Source organism: Tetrao urogallus (genome assembly GCF_951394365.1).
Source record: "Tetrao urogallus genome assembly, chromosome: 4".
NCBI classification, from domain to species: domain Eukaryota; kingdom Metazoa; phylum Chordata; class Aves; order Galliformes; family Phasianidae; genus Tetrao; species Tetrao urogallus.
The window spans coordinates 10255011-10272433 of record NC_136817.1 but is presented as its reverse complement, the minus strand read 5'-3'; the positions used below and the strand labels follow the sequence as shown (position 1 = coordinate 10272433).

General features: G+C 41.0%; 1 protein-coding gene across 1 annotated transcript; it reads right to left on the bottom strand.

The window, feature by feature from the left end:
* Nucleotides 1-6143: 6143 nt before the first annotated feature.
* ZNF330 (zinc finger protein 330) lies at nucleotides 6144-13842 on the bottom strand (the record flags this gene model as incomplete). Its single annotated transcript, XM_079535052.1, has 9 exons — nucleotides 6144-6418; nucleotides 7060-7177; nucleotides 8240-8286; nucleotides 9492-9596; nucleotides 10332-10458; nucleotides 11212-11291; nucleotides 13286-13356; nucleotides 13461-13480; nucleotides 13723-13842. 9 exons carry the CDS (start codon nucleotides 13840-13842, stop codon nucleotides 6144-6146), a joined length of 963 nt encoding a protein of 320 aa, XP_079391178.1.
* Between the last annotated feature and the right edge of the window lie 3581 nt (nucleotides 13843-17423).

Genomic DNA, 17423 nt, shown 5'->3' with positions numbered 1-17423 from the left:
CACTTCTCTGTCAGCTCCAGAAGCATCTGTCACCCCAGGATGTGCTCCCCTGCTGGGCTGCAGCTTACGAGGCCAGCAACAGAGCAAGTGGGAAGACCTTTTAACGTTCTGTATAAAGCTGGGAGCAAACTGAGCACACGAGAACCAAAAATCTCCAATGGGGCAAAGATTTTCAGACGTGTTTAAGTGTCATTGTATGCGCTGTGGTTCATTTTTGCTCTTAATACTTTGATACAGCTGTAATGTTTCTTTCAACTCCCAAAGAAAAATTACAGCATATAAAAGACCATGAGGTTACATTTTGGTTCTGAGATAGTCACATTAATATATTATGAAGGCATTGTAACAAGTATTAGTATTTTCGTGAATCACCATCTAGGGTCAGTAGAAAATATGTATAATTCGCAAATTCGTTTTAGATACAATGTAAGAAAGTAAGTAGGCTGGGGTAATTACAGGGCTTGCTGATGCTGGAGACAAGCTGCAGAGAGACATTGCTCAGCTTGCCTATCAGAGCAGGCCCTGAGGAAGCAGGTGAGGAGGAAGGTTATAAACAGTGGGAGCAGGGCATTAGGAAGCCCTGAGAGTTCTCTGATCCAGAGGAGCATTATGTGAGGTCCTGTTCCAGAGCTGTTTTCCCCAGAGGTAAGTGCTGGTGTAACTCTCTACAAGTGGCAATGAGCAGAGGTGCTTTGCAGGCATGGGGAGGTGGGGGGAAAGCTGGTGGTAAAGCTTTGTATGTGTGTAAGCACTAATGCTTTTAAGGGTGGCTACTCTGGGCCACGTGAGGTTCCTGTTTCTGCATCTGGCAGTCCTATGGCTGAGCTTGGGGTGAGATCTGAGCATTCTGTGGTGCAGCAGCCATGTAGGAGTCCAGGGAATGGTAGGTGTGCATTTGCATTCTAGTACCAGCACTGTTTGGGTGTGGGTCCACTCTGCTGACTAGAACATACTAACTTAAGCTAAGGTCAGATATGTCCTTTGCTGGAAAGGTTTCTTAAACTGTGAATGTCCTGGTGGCTCTGTGAAGTGTTTGACAAAAGAAGAGTGTTCCTTTAAAAGTGTGATAAACTCAGGAGGTACCTTCTATGATTTATGCTGGCACTATCTGGTTGGGAATCATTTCTTGTGGCAGATCAGAGGAGTATGTTTGTGCAGCATTGGTATGTAAATGTCGTGATGGGATCTTACTTTGAAATATATGTCATGTCAAGCAAGCAGGGAAAATATGCAAGGAGTGTAATTTATCATCTAGCTTCCAAATTATTCTTTATGTTTCAAGTCCAGTCATGGTGCTTGTATGTGCTAAATGTCCCTTAAAATACTGTGCAGTGCTTCCTGTGAACTTCCCTTGGAACTGATAGTGCTTTGGCAAACATAAGCCCCAAGGTTAAACTCTGTATAATGCGTCTTTGGCCTGTGCTTCCAGACTTAAAAGGATGGTGCAGGAGAAGCTATTTGTGAGCATATGGTATTGTTTCTGCAACCCTCTGTTCCAGTGTGCTCAACATGGCTTTGGTTTTCAGCTGTTGATATTCTTACATCTTTATTTACTTTTTTGATGCTGTCTCTTTTTCTCACTTTAAGCCACGCTCAATAGATTTTGTTCATTTGTTTTAACAAGGGAAAAGTAATGATAAATACTTTGTATAAAGTTGCAGATGCAATCTGTTGTCCGTAGGGCAAAATGCCAACTTAATGGGATTCACCTTAGTAGGAGTTGCTTTTCCAGCTAAGATACATTTCAAGGCTTGTACAGGCTGCAGGATTTGAATTTCTGCTGGGTTCCAAAGCAATCTAGTGTAAGGTCACATTTCAGTTGTTACCATCTTGAACTGGCAGAAGAGCACAGCATTTCAAATGGATGCTGATATCAAGGCTGAGGACCTTGTACGTCTCTCCTGCTGATGGGAAAATCTCAAAGGGGCTCGTCACTGTCTTTGCTATCCAAATCAAGTGCTGAACTCAAATCGGGCTGCAGGCAGCCCAAGGGTTACGTGCCCGACTAACAGTGATGGTCTTTCAAGAGAATTAACTTCTTAGTGCCAAAAATAAAATAGCAGGAAGACCATTGGGCAGCTGTAGCAGGAAAATGTTTGTATTCCTTCTTGAAGAAATCTGACAGGTCTTCGGTATTCTAGTTCTCAAAAAAGAGAGGTTCTGTAAAGTGAAAATCAATCTTAAAAGCTTGAGAAGGTGTCATCTAACATCATGGTGAAATCAGAATGATACTTAAGCTTGTAAGCACTCAGTATTTATCATTTCAGAAGGAAACTGAAATGAATTTCCAATGCCTGTTAAGGCTGGGGAATCCTTTGGAAAAATCACCGTATGGCTCCAAAACTGGGCTTAAAAAGAATGTAGCAAACATTTCAGTGTTGAAGAATGGGGGGGATAGAGATAGCTACAAAAGGATCACAGATGTTTTTCTTAAAAAAAAAAAAAAAAAAAAAAAAAAAAAAAAAAAAAAAAAAAGATACTTAAAAATAGGATTGCTGTAAACAAACATCAAAGCTGGGTTTTTATGGGCAGCTTCATCTGGTGAGAGGTTGAAATGAAATTCTTTTTTTCCTCCAAATTGCATCAGTATTTAATCAAGCAAATAGCTGCAGAAGATAAAGAACAGGCTTGTAAGCCCATCATTCATTCAGCAAAGGGAAACCTATGGCTTTTTCATGGAAAGATTCTCATGTCTGTGACATTCTCTTGGCTTTTATTTTTTTTATGGCTATTTTGACTATGGAAGCTAAAAGAGAAAACTAGACTCAGCTTCAAATTTCAGATGTATGGTAGCTAATTACAGTACACGTAAACTTAATGAAGAAGTGTCATTAGCTATAAAATATATTTACTCTAGAGTTTCCTTGTATGAGATGGAGAGGCCAAGCTGCTGAGGGCTGTTGCCAACTGGATCACTCAGGCTGTGATTTTGTTAATTACTGTGTTTTCTATTTACATACCTACAAAGCAGAGATGATAAAATTTGTCTGTCCCCTAATTGCCCTGAGCTTTTAGCAAATATTTATTGGCTACCCGTAGACTTTCAGGAGATGAATAATTACATTTCCACATCTTGTTAAATACTTCGCAGAATTCCACCTCTTCTGGCTACAAACAGCTTCCTCCTTCAATCTTTAAAACACCTCATTAGAACAGTTAAAGCTTACGACTCACAGGTTTATGTGATGATAGCACATAGATCTCATGTTAAGCTTCGTTCCATCTTCTTCATTTAAGCTTATCCTTGCGCTTTGTTCCTTGTCACCTGTTGGCAATTTGAGATGAACTGGACATACTGAAGAGTATTAAATTGCTCCCGCTTGAATAAATGGGAGCATGGCCATTGGTTCCTCCAGAAATGGGCTCAGGACCTTGATTAGGCTGGCTCAAGAGATAGGACTTCAAGCACTTGCGAATGTCATCCTCTGGTTCTCTGCAGCATGCCTGCTGCTGTCTCTTCAGCTGGCAATTGAAACTGTTTGGTACATTACAGTGATCGTCACATCAACTTGCTGGAAACAAAACCAGTAACTGCAACAGGATTGACCAAACGACTCCCAGAGCTGGCGATGTCACCATTGTAACACACTGCAATGCCAGGAAGGAGCTTACAGAGGTGACCAGAACTCTTGTTTTTTTTCAGGGACCACGGGCACAATATATAGTACAGTATTTTTAGCTGCAAACTAAAATGATGCAGTTGTGTGAAATTTAGCTCTAAGTGCTTATTCCCGCGCTCTTAAACCCTACTGAATAAACAGATGAGGACGAAAAAGTGCAACCTGTAGCATCACATCCTGCCTGTCCCGTTGTGAATGACCAACCCCCTCAGTACAAAATGCAGTCGTGTTTGTCTCTTCCACCTTGAATCTACCGGATTACTTTAAAGCAGCTTACAATGGCTTGTTCTGACCCTTCAAAGGCCAACTACCACAGTTCTAATACCTCGGCTCTGTTTCCAGTCTGGTTCATAGTTGAGTGATATGAAGAGCAGTCCGAAGACAAACTGCAAATAAATGCCTCTGTCCACTGAGCGGTGACCTTGCTAAATTACAGCAGGTATCCTGAACATCTGTGCCGCGGCCTTCTCTTACTGCAGTATGATAGGAACATGCATTAACTCTGGAGGATTGATCTCAAAAAACTGGCACAGAAAGGGCACTTCAATGAGAAAATTAATAATTCTTTACTCTGATTATGATGATTAATTCTGTTACATCATCAGCCTTTGGCAGAGCCAATGACGGCAACAGATTTCATATGGGGAAAAAACCTAATTCAGGAGCCAAGAACATTAAAATGGAATTTTGTGCAGTTAAGCAATGATATTAACAAATCGCACACAAGCAGCTATACTTTAAATGTGTTCAGAAAGGCACGTTTGTTTCTTGGTCCTATATAAGACATTGCAGTGACATAAGATTATTTTGTATTTGATATATTAGCCAAGCTAAAAAGTGATTGTTTCTGGAACTGACCACTGGCAGATGGACTCAACTGTGGAAGTTTTTGGACCACATGAAGCTGATCACAAACTCTATCTCAGGTGCCAGTTTCACAAACTGGTAACCGCTGCTGGACTAGCAAGAGCCCTGTTTCCATCTCTTCAACTTTGGTTATGCAGCCAAGACTAATCAAGCCCCCTGTCAGGTACGGAATACAAGACGGGCAGGTCTTTGCTAGTATATAAACCTAGCTGTCATTTTTCTGAAGAGGAGCTGGCTTTTAGGCACTGTATTTGCTGGTTTCCTCTCAGCTTCTGAAGGGAAGCACTTAAAAAGCAGTGATCTGTTGCTCCCTCCCTAGCACAGTTTGTATTCTTTCAGTTGTCATAAACAAGTTGCCTTGTTTGTCAGTTTGTTTTTCTTTCGAATGCACTCCAACTCACGACTTTTATGCATTCGGTATGAGAGCCAGACTCCTCAGTACTACTTAGTTAGGAAGCACTCATTTTGCAATCCTAACATTAAAAATTATCCTCAGTAGGATATGCTCTATCAAGCCATGTCCTTAGCTGTTTGAGTGAGGAACAACAGAGAAAGTACAAGAGATCATTCTGTTGTTGGTTCAGATGTTTGACAGATTGCAAGGACTAGTTCCTTTGCGCTCAAGCATGGCATTTAGAAAACTGGAGTAATGCTTTAGATAGCTGCCTTTTTATCTTCTTGATCTGCCTGCTGTTCAAGTCACTATCTTCTCAGTGTTCCCCTGCAGGAGGAAACTACAAGTGAGTACGCTGACTTAGAAATTAGAATCATTTTAAACACTTGTGCGAGCATTGCCACCTCAGCTCAGGCATGCCGATGACTTGTACATCTGCACAGAACCACGGACACTTGTGTTTTCAGCTTATCAATTCATACATGGGGTTTGTTTCCCTTTTCTTTCATACTATGTGCAAGAAAGTGAGCTGAATGCTACGCACGGAATAAAGCAGTCTCCTTTTGGTCTAATGAGAAATTGTGCAGACTTTAGTGGCACCAACACTCGTGCTGCAGAAAAACTTTTGATTATCTGGGGAGCGCTTGTAATGAATTCAAATTAACCCCATTGATTTCTTTCTTATACTAAAAACTATCAGAAAGATCATGTTCAAGTAACTAGAGAAGCACACTGATTTGCCTTACCTACATAAACTACAAAGTTACTTTAAATTTCAGCTTACACTTTGTGTACAACCTGCTTTCCAACTATTTATAGACATCAGTATTTAGAGACAACTCATTTGAGAATGCAGTTGACTTTTATTGCGCTGGCCCCCAAAAATGCAGTCTGCAGCCCAACAATACACGGATTTTACGAAGTTAGTTAACAAATACTGTAAAAATAACTTAATTTCTGATGCATAAATGGAAACAAGGCGTTAAACCATTACACTCAGTAACTGAAAGACAACACCACTTCAGGTGGTCAGGGGAATAAAAATATTCCCCCAACATTTTCTCCCCCAAGTTCAAAACCCAATAATGGTTTATATCAACAAGTCTCACCTACAGCTACTATAGATGTGCCAGACTTTATGGTCAACCTCTGATATGTTAAGTACCTGATCGAATTATCCTACTGGCATGTATATAACTCAGCAATGATGCATCTGCTCGGTGCAACCTCTCCAAAAGCTCTAGCTCACTAGCATACTCAAATTAATCTTCAGGTTCTTCATAATGTGCATACCCACTAGCATAAGTCCTCCCTAAACTCAAATTGCCAAATACATCTGTGGTCTCTGTATCAGAATCCTTCCCTCCTCCATCATCATCTTCATCGTCATCTTCTGCTTCATATTCATTGTATTCATCATCACGATCACCTGCATCTCCAGCCTTGCTGGAGGAGAGGTTCTTCCAGTAGGCATCATAACCAGAAGCTCCATCTGCATCTTCATCTCCAGTCTGGCGGCCAAACTTCAAGGAGCGCGCTGTAGGCAGAGAGAAAAACCATCATGCTCTCACCCGTCAACAGCAATGTGAGCGGATATCTGACATTTCTTTTCCATCTTTGTTCACTACTCAACCTTCTTCTAAATCTGACATTTTCAGATTAAATCTGTGCTCCAACAAAACCTTTCCACTACAAGCAGTCTCTTCCTGTGCAGCCATATTTGCACAATCAATAACTGTCTCCAGAGTATGATAAAGGTTTTAGGATGCCTTCAGTACTCTAGCCAAGAAAAGTTGTAATTGGATGTGCTCTGCAGACATGGCACATATTCTGATTTATTAAAGTGCAGTTAAGAGGTAGATAAAATGTATGTCACCAAATGACACTTACGTATTCATCAGCCATTTTTTGGTAGATGAAATAAAGGTCTAAGTGGGGACTGTAATTCTTCCACGACTGAAATCTCAAACTAAAGCTTTGACTGTGTCAAAATCCATTAATGATTAACAGATCCTGATGCTCGCTTCTAGAACTATGAAACACAATGTTTCCTCAAGAAGAGATGCATCAAAGCTTTGTAAAACAGATGAAGATAACTATGTTCTCTCATTGTTCCCATACAGAGAAGTAATCACTGGTGGTGCCTGTACAGTTTGTTAGGTAGGAAAGCAGGCTTACTTGACATGCTCAGATCCTTTGTCTGCTGAGTTTCATGGCCACACTTAGGGCAAGGAGGTTCTTTTCCCTTTTCCTGCTTAAAAACTTTACTTCGCACATGATCATCACAAAAACAAGCCTGCAGGGTGAAAAGACAATGAAAAGGCTACATATTTTAATCACAGAAGCACACAGTTCAGCAAGAAGCCAGTGAAAACGTGTCCAACAGCAGCAGGATTTTCTGGATGGGATTAACTTTATCGAGCTCTTATCTGCAGCTGAATGGGAAATCTGCACGCCATCTACCAAGTTGAACTATCGTGTTAAATGTAGTTTCAGGGTTATCTCAGGAGAAGACTGCATACGGGTGCTGATAAGCAGATTGAAAAAGTAACATATTCAAGGACTGGATTACAGTGCTGCCCACAAGGGGTCTGGCAAACTTTGGTTTAACTTGGCAAGCTTAAGTAACATACAATTGGAGGTGTATGTCAGAATGTAACTATGCAGTGACCTGAAGGCAAGAATTAGAGACTGGAATCTCATGTCTTGAGCACTAGGATGCTGGTGAAGACACATGGAGAAATGAATAATTTGAAAGATAAAATTGCTGTGATGGAGAATGAAGGGCAAAAAAAAAATGGAGGGCAAGAAAAACAAGAGCAGGCAACAAACCAGCACCTGGGGAAATCTGGGCAATGCTGATGGTGAATCAGGTGGAACATCTTATGCAACATGATTTCTGACTGTGTAAAAACAAAAGTCTGGTTTTTAACAAATTAGTCTGTGCACGTGTAAAATTGGAGATAATTTTTTTAACCATGCTGACGTGTTTTCTGGCTGGATCATCGCTTGACTGTTTGAAAGAATTGAACTGTATTAGCTTTATGCTAGATCAAAACACATTCCAAAGACTTGGATTTGAAAAGGTCCTAATATGGTACAGCCCCGACTTAAACACAGAGCCAGACAAATAACAAATGACTTCACCTGGCATGAGGGTGCACAACTGCTTGTGGTAACAGGCAAATATAAGTAACAGCCCTTTTGACCTGCGTAAATCTACCCCCAAGCTTCAGAAATGAATATCAAAAGTATAATGTTTTTTTAAAATCATGCAGAGGAAGACATGACCTTGGTACCATCCCTGAAGGCTGAGGAGAACAAGTCTAAAACTGTTGCTACTTGCAGTCATCTTTACCTTACAACGCAGGCACGAATGCTGCCCAAGCCTGTTACAGGAAACACCTGTTGGTGGAAAAAAAATATGTAAAACTCATCACTTGGAAACTGTAGATCTGTGATTTTTTTTTTAACACCTTTTAGAAAGAAGTATGTAATAATATAAAAATTCAAGGTATTTATTTTTAATACCTCTTGGAAACCTGAATCGTTCATTTTACCATCCAGTATATGTATTTTTAACTCTATCTGACTAGGTTTTTTGAATTCAAGTCTTCCTGTAGTAAAGCAATTGGACACAAAAACTGTAAGTTGAAAAAGGGAGAAAGTGTAGTTGTTTCTTGATTTTTACAATATTAGAAAACAGAAATTCCAGAATCAGCTTGGTATAAAGGGATTTTCCTTCTTTTCCTCATCCCTCAGTGTCAGAAGAAGGAGCACTAGCATTTACGAAGCCATTTAAACAATGCCACAGCAGATTTTATCTCATTCAAGTAAGATTTGAGGACACATTGAGCTTACAAACCCCAAACATAGGTGTTTCATATATTCCATCTCATCCTCAAGTAATGTATTTTATTGCATATAAATTAGTACAGATAGGTTTCTGTATGAAAGAATTGCAGCTGGCACATGAGCTGTAAGGAGCAGCAGAATCAGTGCTTTCAAAACCTAACTTGTCTTGAAGCCTCAAACTGATTTCTTTACTCCACTAGAGGGAGCACATTGAAGGCAACCACACAGGGATTGGTAGCAGCTTCAAGTTACAGTGAATAGTTACTCTTCAAAAGCACTATTTTGTCTTAAATCTCCATGCAAGTACTTTCTCCACCTTGCCTTTCACTTAGGATAATGAATCCTTTGTATCTGAAGTAATTAGTATTGTGAGTTCTCCACGTGAACAGGACAAAAGTGGGAATCAGCACTCTGTGTTTCAAGACAGAATTGGAAATGCTAATGCGTGTATATTTAAACATTTCTAGAGCATCTGTGCTTTAACAAAACCTTCTTGATGTTGGAAAGTAGTTGAGCTTTTTTTCACAGCTAGAATGGGATTTAGATTACGAATGTATGGCCACAGTTAAAAGTTCATGTATTCTATTGAAGTTCAGGTTTTTAATTCTGGCTCTATACCAGGATTGTAGGCGCTTTTCTCCAGCAGTGGCAAAAGGCATCACCTACCTGGAAAAGGCATTGCAGAGTATTCCAGAACACAGAGGAAGCAATCTGAGTCTGCCTTGTTTTTAAGAGACTACAAACAGCTAACTTACATTTAAATGTCTCTGCTTCCAAAACTTGGCAGCTGGCTTGATGTTCAAACTGATCGTCTTCACAGAGGAAATTGTGGCAAAAAGAGCAGGCAAACATTCTGCCTCCTAGAAGATGTACCAAGGCAAAATAACCAGTAACAGGCATAGGCACCAAGTTCTGCTCCGCAAACAATTTAGGCAGTTATGTGTTGTTGTTTTTTTTAACTGAAGACCAGTTCTGCCCTCTGTCTAACTCACTAAGAGAAAGTTCTAAATTAGACACTAGCATCCGCTATTACTCTGAAAAATACCACATTTCCTACAGGACAAGATAGCATAAATATAGAACAAGTACTACTAGCAGTTTTTTTTCAATTTGACTATGGCATATTAATGTTGTTTAATTTGTATCAGATCTTCCCTCATCCAGTGCTGTTCCTTCCCACCCCTTCACTTCTGATGCACGCTGAAATTATAGCTGAAAGGATTCCACAAATGGTGATCAGTATGGTTTGCCAGGCAACGGGGACCCAAATACCCGAACTAGTGCAGATGAAAGGGGTGAGAATGGCAGAAAATTGCATGCTGACCATCAGATGTGGTACTTAATTATGTGAAGCATTCGGCTGATGGGACAATTACATGTACGTCCCTGAGTTAAGCAGCACGTGTTCTTGGGCACATTTACATTCCCCACTTCATAAGATCTGTTATTAAAATGGGGAGAATGTCTTGCTTTGACCAAACATACTAATCTTGAATATCGAAAATGTTATGCTAAGCATACAGCTACAATAACTTATAAAACATGAGAGGAAAAGCACAATTCAGATTTTTTTTCATTAACTGTGAGCAACCTACCGTGATCCCAGACGCTTCTTTCACACTCGATGCATTCTGCATCTGCAAGAGGGCAGATGCATGCATGTGTGCTGAGACACTTCCTCCCGTGGCACACCCAAGCTTCACAGAAATCACAGATTGCCCCCTGCAATTACAGAAAGACAGCATCCTGGGACTCGTACAGTGTCCAGAGAGACGTATTTCAAAACCCTGAATGCACCTCTCTATCCTTTCTCTCAGTGGGTTTATTCCAGGTGAACAAGACAGTACAAAGCAACCAGTATCCAATCAAGCCATTGCAGGATTATTTTGTTATTTATTTTTAAAATTCAATACTCATTTTTGCAGGATTAAAGAAAATGAAAAATAACCACTTCCCCTCCTTTTCTGTTTTTACCTTTTAAAATTTGTATCTTAAATTTTATGCATGGAAGTTGTCTTCTAGCTAAAGCCTGAACTTTATAAATGATTGTCATTTTCTGGCAAAAATGCAATTTGAAGAAAAAAGGCTATAAATTCTCACAGCTGAAATACTCATTCAGATGTTAAACCATGTTAAATTAGAGCATCAGGGCCACAGACAGCAAAGACCAAATAACTCCTAAGAAATACAACTAATGCATTTTCATTTTAGTTAAATTGCAAGATCAGAAGATCAACTACGTAATTATAGCATTTAAGAAGCCTCCTCAGCCCTAGGCAACAAACTACCAGCCAGGGTTTGCAGGAACTCAATCCAAAAAGGAAAAATTGAAATTTTCAGTAATGTAATGGGACGATGAGAGAAAAGCCTTAGTGTACCATGTGCTATCGCTGTGTAAACCTGTTTTCCCTTGTTTGAGAAAGATGGGCACAGAAGAATGTCGTACTTACAAAAGCTGTCATTTTGTATACATACCACCATTGCCAGTCCAGTACTGTACACACCAGCATGTTTTATGACACAATCTGATGACTTCATCATGCATTTGGTTTTTCCTGAACAAAAGAAAAGTAACAAGCAACCAGAAAGAAAACATATAGAAAGTTTTATAAGTGCTCATATAAAAACAGAGATTGAAGCAAACATGTACTTAGTCATATACCTGGTTAAAAAATAATGCAAACAAATGTTTGCAACTTGTTAACCTCCCCCGTATTTTTCTTAGATCAAATGGATTATAGTCTGTTTTCAGTACAAGTGCTGAGATTGAGGTAGTGAGTTGTCTTGCTGTATAGTTTGAAGCAGTCTAAATAGATTGACGAGGATTTCAAATGTCAAAACAAGGTAATTAAGATGTAAGTCAAGGAACAACATCTCAAAGTTGTATTTAACACTGCTGCTAGTCCCACCGCAAAAGTAGCATGGCTGAGGACCTCTGAAAAAAAAGACACATACTTGATGATTTATTACTTACATACTTAGATGATTAAGCTTTTAATGTGTACTGTTTGTTTTTCAAAACAAATTAGAGATGACAAAATAATTCTCTTTAAATGCAGGGCTTGTACAGGAGTAAAAGCCACAGTCTGCACTTCAAAGTCTGCTCTGACACAGGCAAGCAACTAGGCTGATAGCTTTCCCCTAAAGTAGGTAGCTTTACCATGAAGATGCTTACTTGGTATGTAGATATGTAAGCAAAAATACTTGTAGCTAGCCTAGGTCATTGCACTGGGATTTTACCACTGGTTTATGCTGACCCACCACAGATCCCTTTGGTGTCTCAATTATTGCCTCCTTAGGGGCGATGTTCCCTGCAAACCTATTCAAGAGTTGATAAAACTAAACTCTATTCTGCAAATGCAACTGAATGCCAGTATGCACCATCAGCAGGAGGGTTTTGATATAATCAGATACCCAATGGCACCGAGGAATGACCTCTTGTGGTCTGAGCTGGGCAGTACAATGTGGTGGGGATATTACTGGCTCTGGAGCACTGCGATGCAGACACTGTGCTCCCATCCTGCAGGGACTACTCTGGGAAAGATGACATTGGTTTATGGGGCCTGTCACCTACACTTGATTAAGCACCAAAGAGTTCTAATGGTCTTTGTCTTGGCAAACCTTAGGGGACTCAGCATCATTTTGTGGTCATTAGGAATGCTTTTCTTTCAGAAACATACTGCAGATTAAGATAAATTGAGCACAAGGAGTCAACTTTGGACTGTAAAACAGATTAAATGTTTTTAGTACTTCACAGCACAATGACAGAAGGAAGACCTATGAAGGATGACGCAGTGCCACTGCACAGTCAGCCTGGCTTCCAAAACTGCTCAGTACCGCAGGTCCCAACAAAAGCACTGCAAGCTGCAGGTGTCAGCAGCTCTGAGTGTCAGACTACAGAATGGCCAAATTGCTTAATGAAAAATGGAAAATCTGTGATGATATGTTGAAACAGTAAAACAAAAGACTTTAAAAAACAAAATGATTATTAACCTCACTTTCAAGCAAGTTGCATAAATGAGTGTTATAGCCTGATTCAGAACCCAGTTATATCACTAAGTGTCCTTCTCATCTGATTTCCAAGCATCAGCCCTCTTGACACCAGCAGCTTATTATGTTACAAAACTATGTTGCTTTAATCGATACTAAAGCAATCAGCAATTATATCATCCCCAAAATGCAGTATTTATTGTGTCCTTTGGGCAGTCAGCTCTTTATAAGCTTTGTTGTCACTAGGAAACAGCACCCCCACATAAATCTAGGGAAACAGTCATGTTCTCAGTCCCAATAGGCAATAAGTAAAATTCTTCTAAATATCAAATATTGAAGACAAACCTATGGCCCAGACTTGCAAACCCTGGAGGGTCATAGGTATGTTCATTAGTTTGTGTGATTGAGCAAGAACATTCCCTTAAGGAGGATATTCAAAACAGATTTAAAAGAACCTGCTCTAAAAATTGGAAAAGTATTTCATGACAAAGGAACCTTAACTGCAGAGGGTTTAAAGACACAAAAGAAACAGAGAATAGCCTTCATTATTTCCACTTACCACACTGTGCACAAATGGGTAATTTCTGAACAGAGTTGCAGAAGTAGCAAAAAGCTCTGTTCTTCTGTCGTCTAGGCACATGGAGGGGGGGGGAAAGAAAATGTTAAAACAAGACCTGTAAAATGTTTGAAACTAATGTTAAACTGTTAGCCTTTAGAAGGGGAAAAATGCTCACCTTTGGCACTTGTCACATTCCTAAAGAAAAGAAATAAAATACTGGTAATTATTTTTATTCTACATAGAACATATAAAACTCAGAACTGAGTTCTGATTAGGAACCAAATTTTTCATGCAAGTACTACTGCCTCTGATACAAGCATAATCTTAAATGTAAAGACTATTGTTCTAGTGGTACTATACATAGTTGATGTACTATCATTCGTCTTCCATAATTTAAAATCAAGTACTGTAATGCAAAATATTTTAGTTTATTTTACCATTGAGGCATTACAAGGATGTTTGGCTAAATCTATGTTGGCTCTTGAAGCCCTTATCTGCTTCTCACGTTCTCGACGGTTCTCAGCTTTCTTACGAGCACCAGTCTTCTTTTTAGGCATTTTCCACTGTCTGTGGGACAGAAAAAGGTATATAATGAATGCATGCAATAAAATTACACATGTATGTGCAGGGACACGCATGACATAGCCAGCACTAAAACCGGATCTTGGAGTTTCTATCTGTTGAATGTTTCATTTCCACTCATTTTTTTTCCTGAAAGATTTTCAAATGTAGAAAAAGGCTCCTGGCTCCTATGAAGGATCCTGTGATGACCTATGAATAATCCTGTGATCTGGAAAGGATTTTGCTTTCCCAGACTCAGTGTTTAACTGTCTTTGAAGTGTTTTGCCTTTGAAATAATGTGTTTTGTGGGACTTTTTGTGATGGTCCTCTCCTTTTAGACTGCCTTATTGCCTGTTTAATAACGACAATTCTCAGCTCATTTTCACTTCTCTCTTCTCAAGCTCTCTACTTGAACTAAAAAACATTCTTCAGGTTAGTGAGTCATGGCTTGCTGCAAAAATGCAAAGGGCACACTCTGTGAAAGCTTCGAAAGCAATATGTTACTATTCTAGTTTTAAGAGCGATGACAACGGGATGTCTCAGCCACTAATTTCTCGTTCTAGCACACTAGTAATGATGAAGAGATGAGCATTTCTCTAAAGATGTCACTGATTCTCAAGAAGATTTTATGCTAATTTAATTATTATCATGTGCACAAGAACTTCTTTGCAATGAGGGTGACGGAGCACTGGAACAGGCTGCCCAGGGGGGTGGTGGAGTCTCCTCTGGAGATGTTCAAGACCTGCCTGGATGCCCACCTGTGTGACCTGCTGTAGGGAACCTGCTTTGGCAGGGGGGTTGGACTCAATGATCTCTGGAGGTCCCTTCCAACCCCTACAGTTCTGTGATTCTGGTAATGATAATTATCATTATCATTATAATGATAATAATTATCCATTATTATCCCGACTTCATGAAATGGACGATTGAGAGATTAAATGTGTAGCCTGACATTAGAATTTCTCTTGTTGATGCTGGCACTCAGGCATCCTTCCTCAGCCTCAATCTTCACCATCACTTCTGCTGATGTAACTGTTGTTGGTGTCACATTCTAAACCAGGTACAGAGTAAACGCAAAAATGTGAATCAAATGAAATCAAATGTTCCCCCCAAGTCAAGATGTGTACAGCTGATAGGGCAAGGCAATGAAAGGGGCAGCAGGGTTATTTGCTTAGCAAGCATTGAAATAAAGCAGCTCAGGAAGAGGCAAGGACCTCTCCACTGACATACGAACATGCAAAGAAAAAAGCAGCACTGCCTGATTAAACCTGTTTGTAAAAGGCACTCCCAAGTCTATGGCAGATGCGTTTCTTTGTGCTGTACCTACCAAACCACCCATGCTTACAGGTGGTGTGAAAATTCAGCCATCCCAAGTTTTTAGCTCCACGTCTGATACTTCAGTATAGCGGCTGTGTTTCGAAAACCTGGCTTCTCTAGCAAGATGCCCCAACACATCTTGTGTTGCACAGCAGAGCCACAATTCCTGCTCTTCCCAGCTTCATCCCTAACATCAAGTTGATGCATAGGCGTGCATGGTGGTAGCTGCAAGGACAGCTGCAGCATCAATAGACAGTGAATTGTAGCAGCTTGAACTTAAAAGAATTAGCATCCCTTTTCAAAAGGCCTCAGCTTCCCTGAACAAACGAACATACAGTTCTGACCAGATATTACAATTTGATTTTGATGGCATGCATAAATCAGCTTGCTCGCTCTGCAGCATTCTGCACCACAGTGAAGTGTCTCATTATGCAGTCCAAGCTGTCTTGCTAAGCTGCCTGCTGGGCAGTGTCATGATTCTGAAGCATGACATTTCTGACACTGGAAGTACAAAGTGAGACTGCGCGTTAATTTTCAAACTGCTCAAATGGTGATTTAACAACAGAATCTAACAGTATCTGTACGTTGGCAGCGACAGCCACATTGCTACCCTGCTCCTTTGCCCCTACGGGACGTGGCAGGTCCGTGCCTGCTTCCCTTCCCCAGCCCAAGGAGGTACGATCCTGCCGAGCTCCTGACCTATCCGCACTTCTGCATCAGAGCTTTTCTCCGCGCGCAGCTTTCTACTCTAAACCAAACACACAAGTCTGTCCGTTTTCCAGCTGTTCCACCCGAGGCCCCCAAACGCGAGGCGCTCGGCATTCACGGCGTTCACCTTCCGTGCCGGCCCGCCGCCGCCTCCCGCCGCCTCGCCGAGCCCAGCGCCGCCTCGCGCACCTCGCTCCGACGGCGGCGCGGAAGCCGGAAGCGGTGCGCTGCGCGCACGGTCCCGCGCGGCGAGGCGGGAAGGTTCCGTCCCGAAGGCTGTGGTGCGCTGCTCGCCTCCCTCCCTCACTGGCTGCAGGGATTTGCTGCCCGCTTTTTCTGTGCGTAAATGAGACTTTGGTTACGAATCGAAGAAAATGATACGTAGCAACTCGACAGCAAAGTTTTGTTGCTGTTAAGTCAGGTGTTGTTTATTAGCAGCGCCGGGAAGCGCTGGGGATATTTCCACTGATATTTCCAAAGGGGATATGATTCAGACTGCGTTGTATTTCCACACAGAACACGTTCATCAGTTACCCACGAAATAATTAACATATGCATGCCTGTAACTTCTATTCCACGGTCTCTTCTGCAGTCTAGCATCCTTCTAGCACCGTAACAGTCCAATTTGCAGTCCTACAGCCTTTTACTTCATCCAGTTGTCTTCCTCCATCGCCCTCTGGATGCACTTTCTTCACTGGCACGCGCTCAGTAAGAGAATGCCTGTTATAAGTAATCCGTAGGCACCAAAATCATAACATTTGCTCACTCGGCACTCGGCCATCATCTCTGAACATCTGCTCATCCCTGGATAAAGGTAAGTTTGGCAACCTGTCTTTTAATGATATATAGCGAGGTTTTGGAAGATAAGGGGCTGGAACAGGCTGCCCTGAGAGGCTATGGATGCTCCATCCCTAGAGGTGTTCAAGGCCAGGTTGGACGGAGCCCTGGGCAACCTGGTCTAGTACAGATCTGGGGGTTGGAACTTGATGATCCTCGGGGTCCCTTCCGACCCCGACCATTCTATGATACAGAAGATAGGGAGAAGTATCTTGATGTCTAGTGTTGCATCCCAGCCTACCCCCGGAGTGAGACAGTTCAGCCTTGTGTGAAGGCCCTTTGGTGCTTTTGATATTTCATAAGCCTGCTGGGCTCATTTCATTGTTGTGTTTCTTTTGCTGAAGGTCTCTTGTCAAAACAGAATAGCCTTACAACACGCTTTCTAGTTTATAATTAGTAACTATTTGCAACATCTAAAAGCTATTGCAGTTTTGCAAGCAAGAACTAACCACATAATGCAACAATTCAACAGCTATATTTCTAGAAATATGCTTCTAAAATATGCTGTGTATTTTCTTACTTCACTTAACTCCTCATCGTAAGTGGCATGCGGCAGAAGTAGAAACAAAGGTTGCAAGGCTGTCTTTGATTCTTTTTGATACTGTACGTCCTTGGAGCATTTTGCCTAGAAATCCCTTCGTGGAAGTCATTAGATGAAGTTCATCAGATAGTTACTTAAATGAAGATGAGTGGAAGACTCTCAGAGCACTTACAA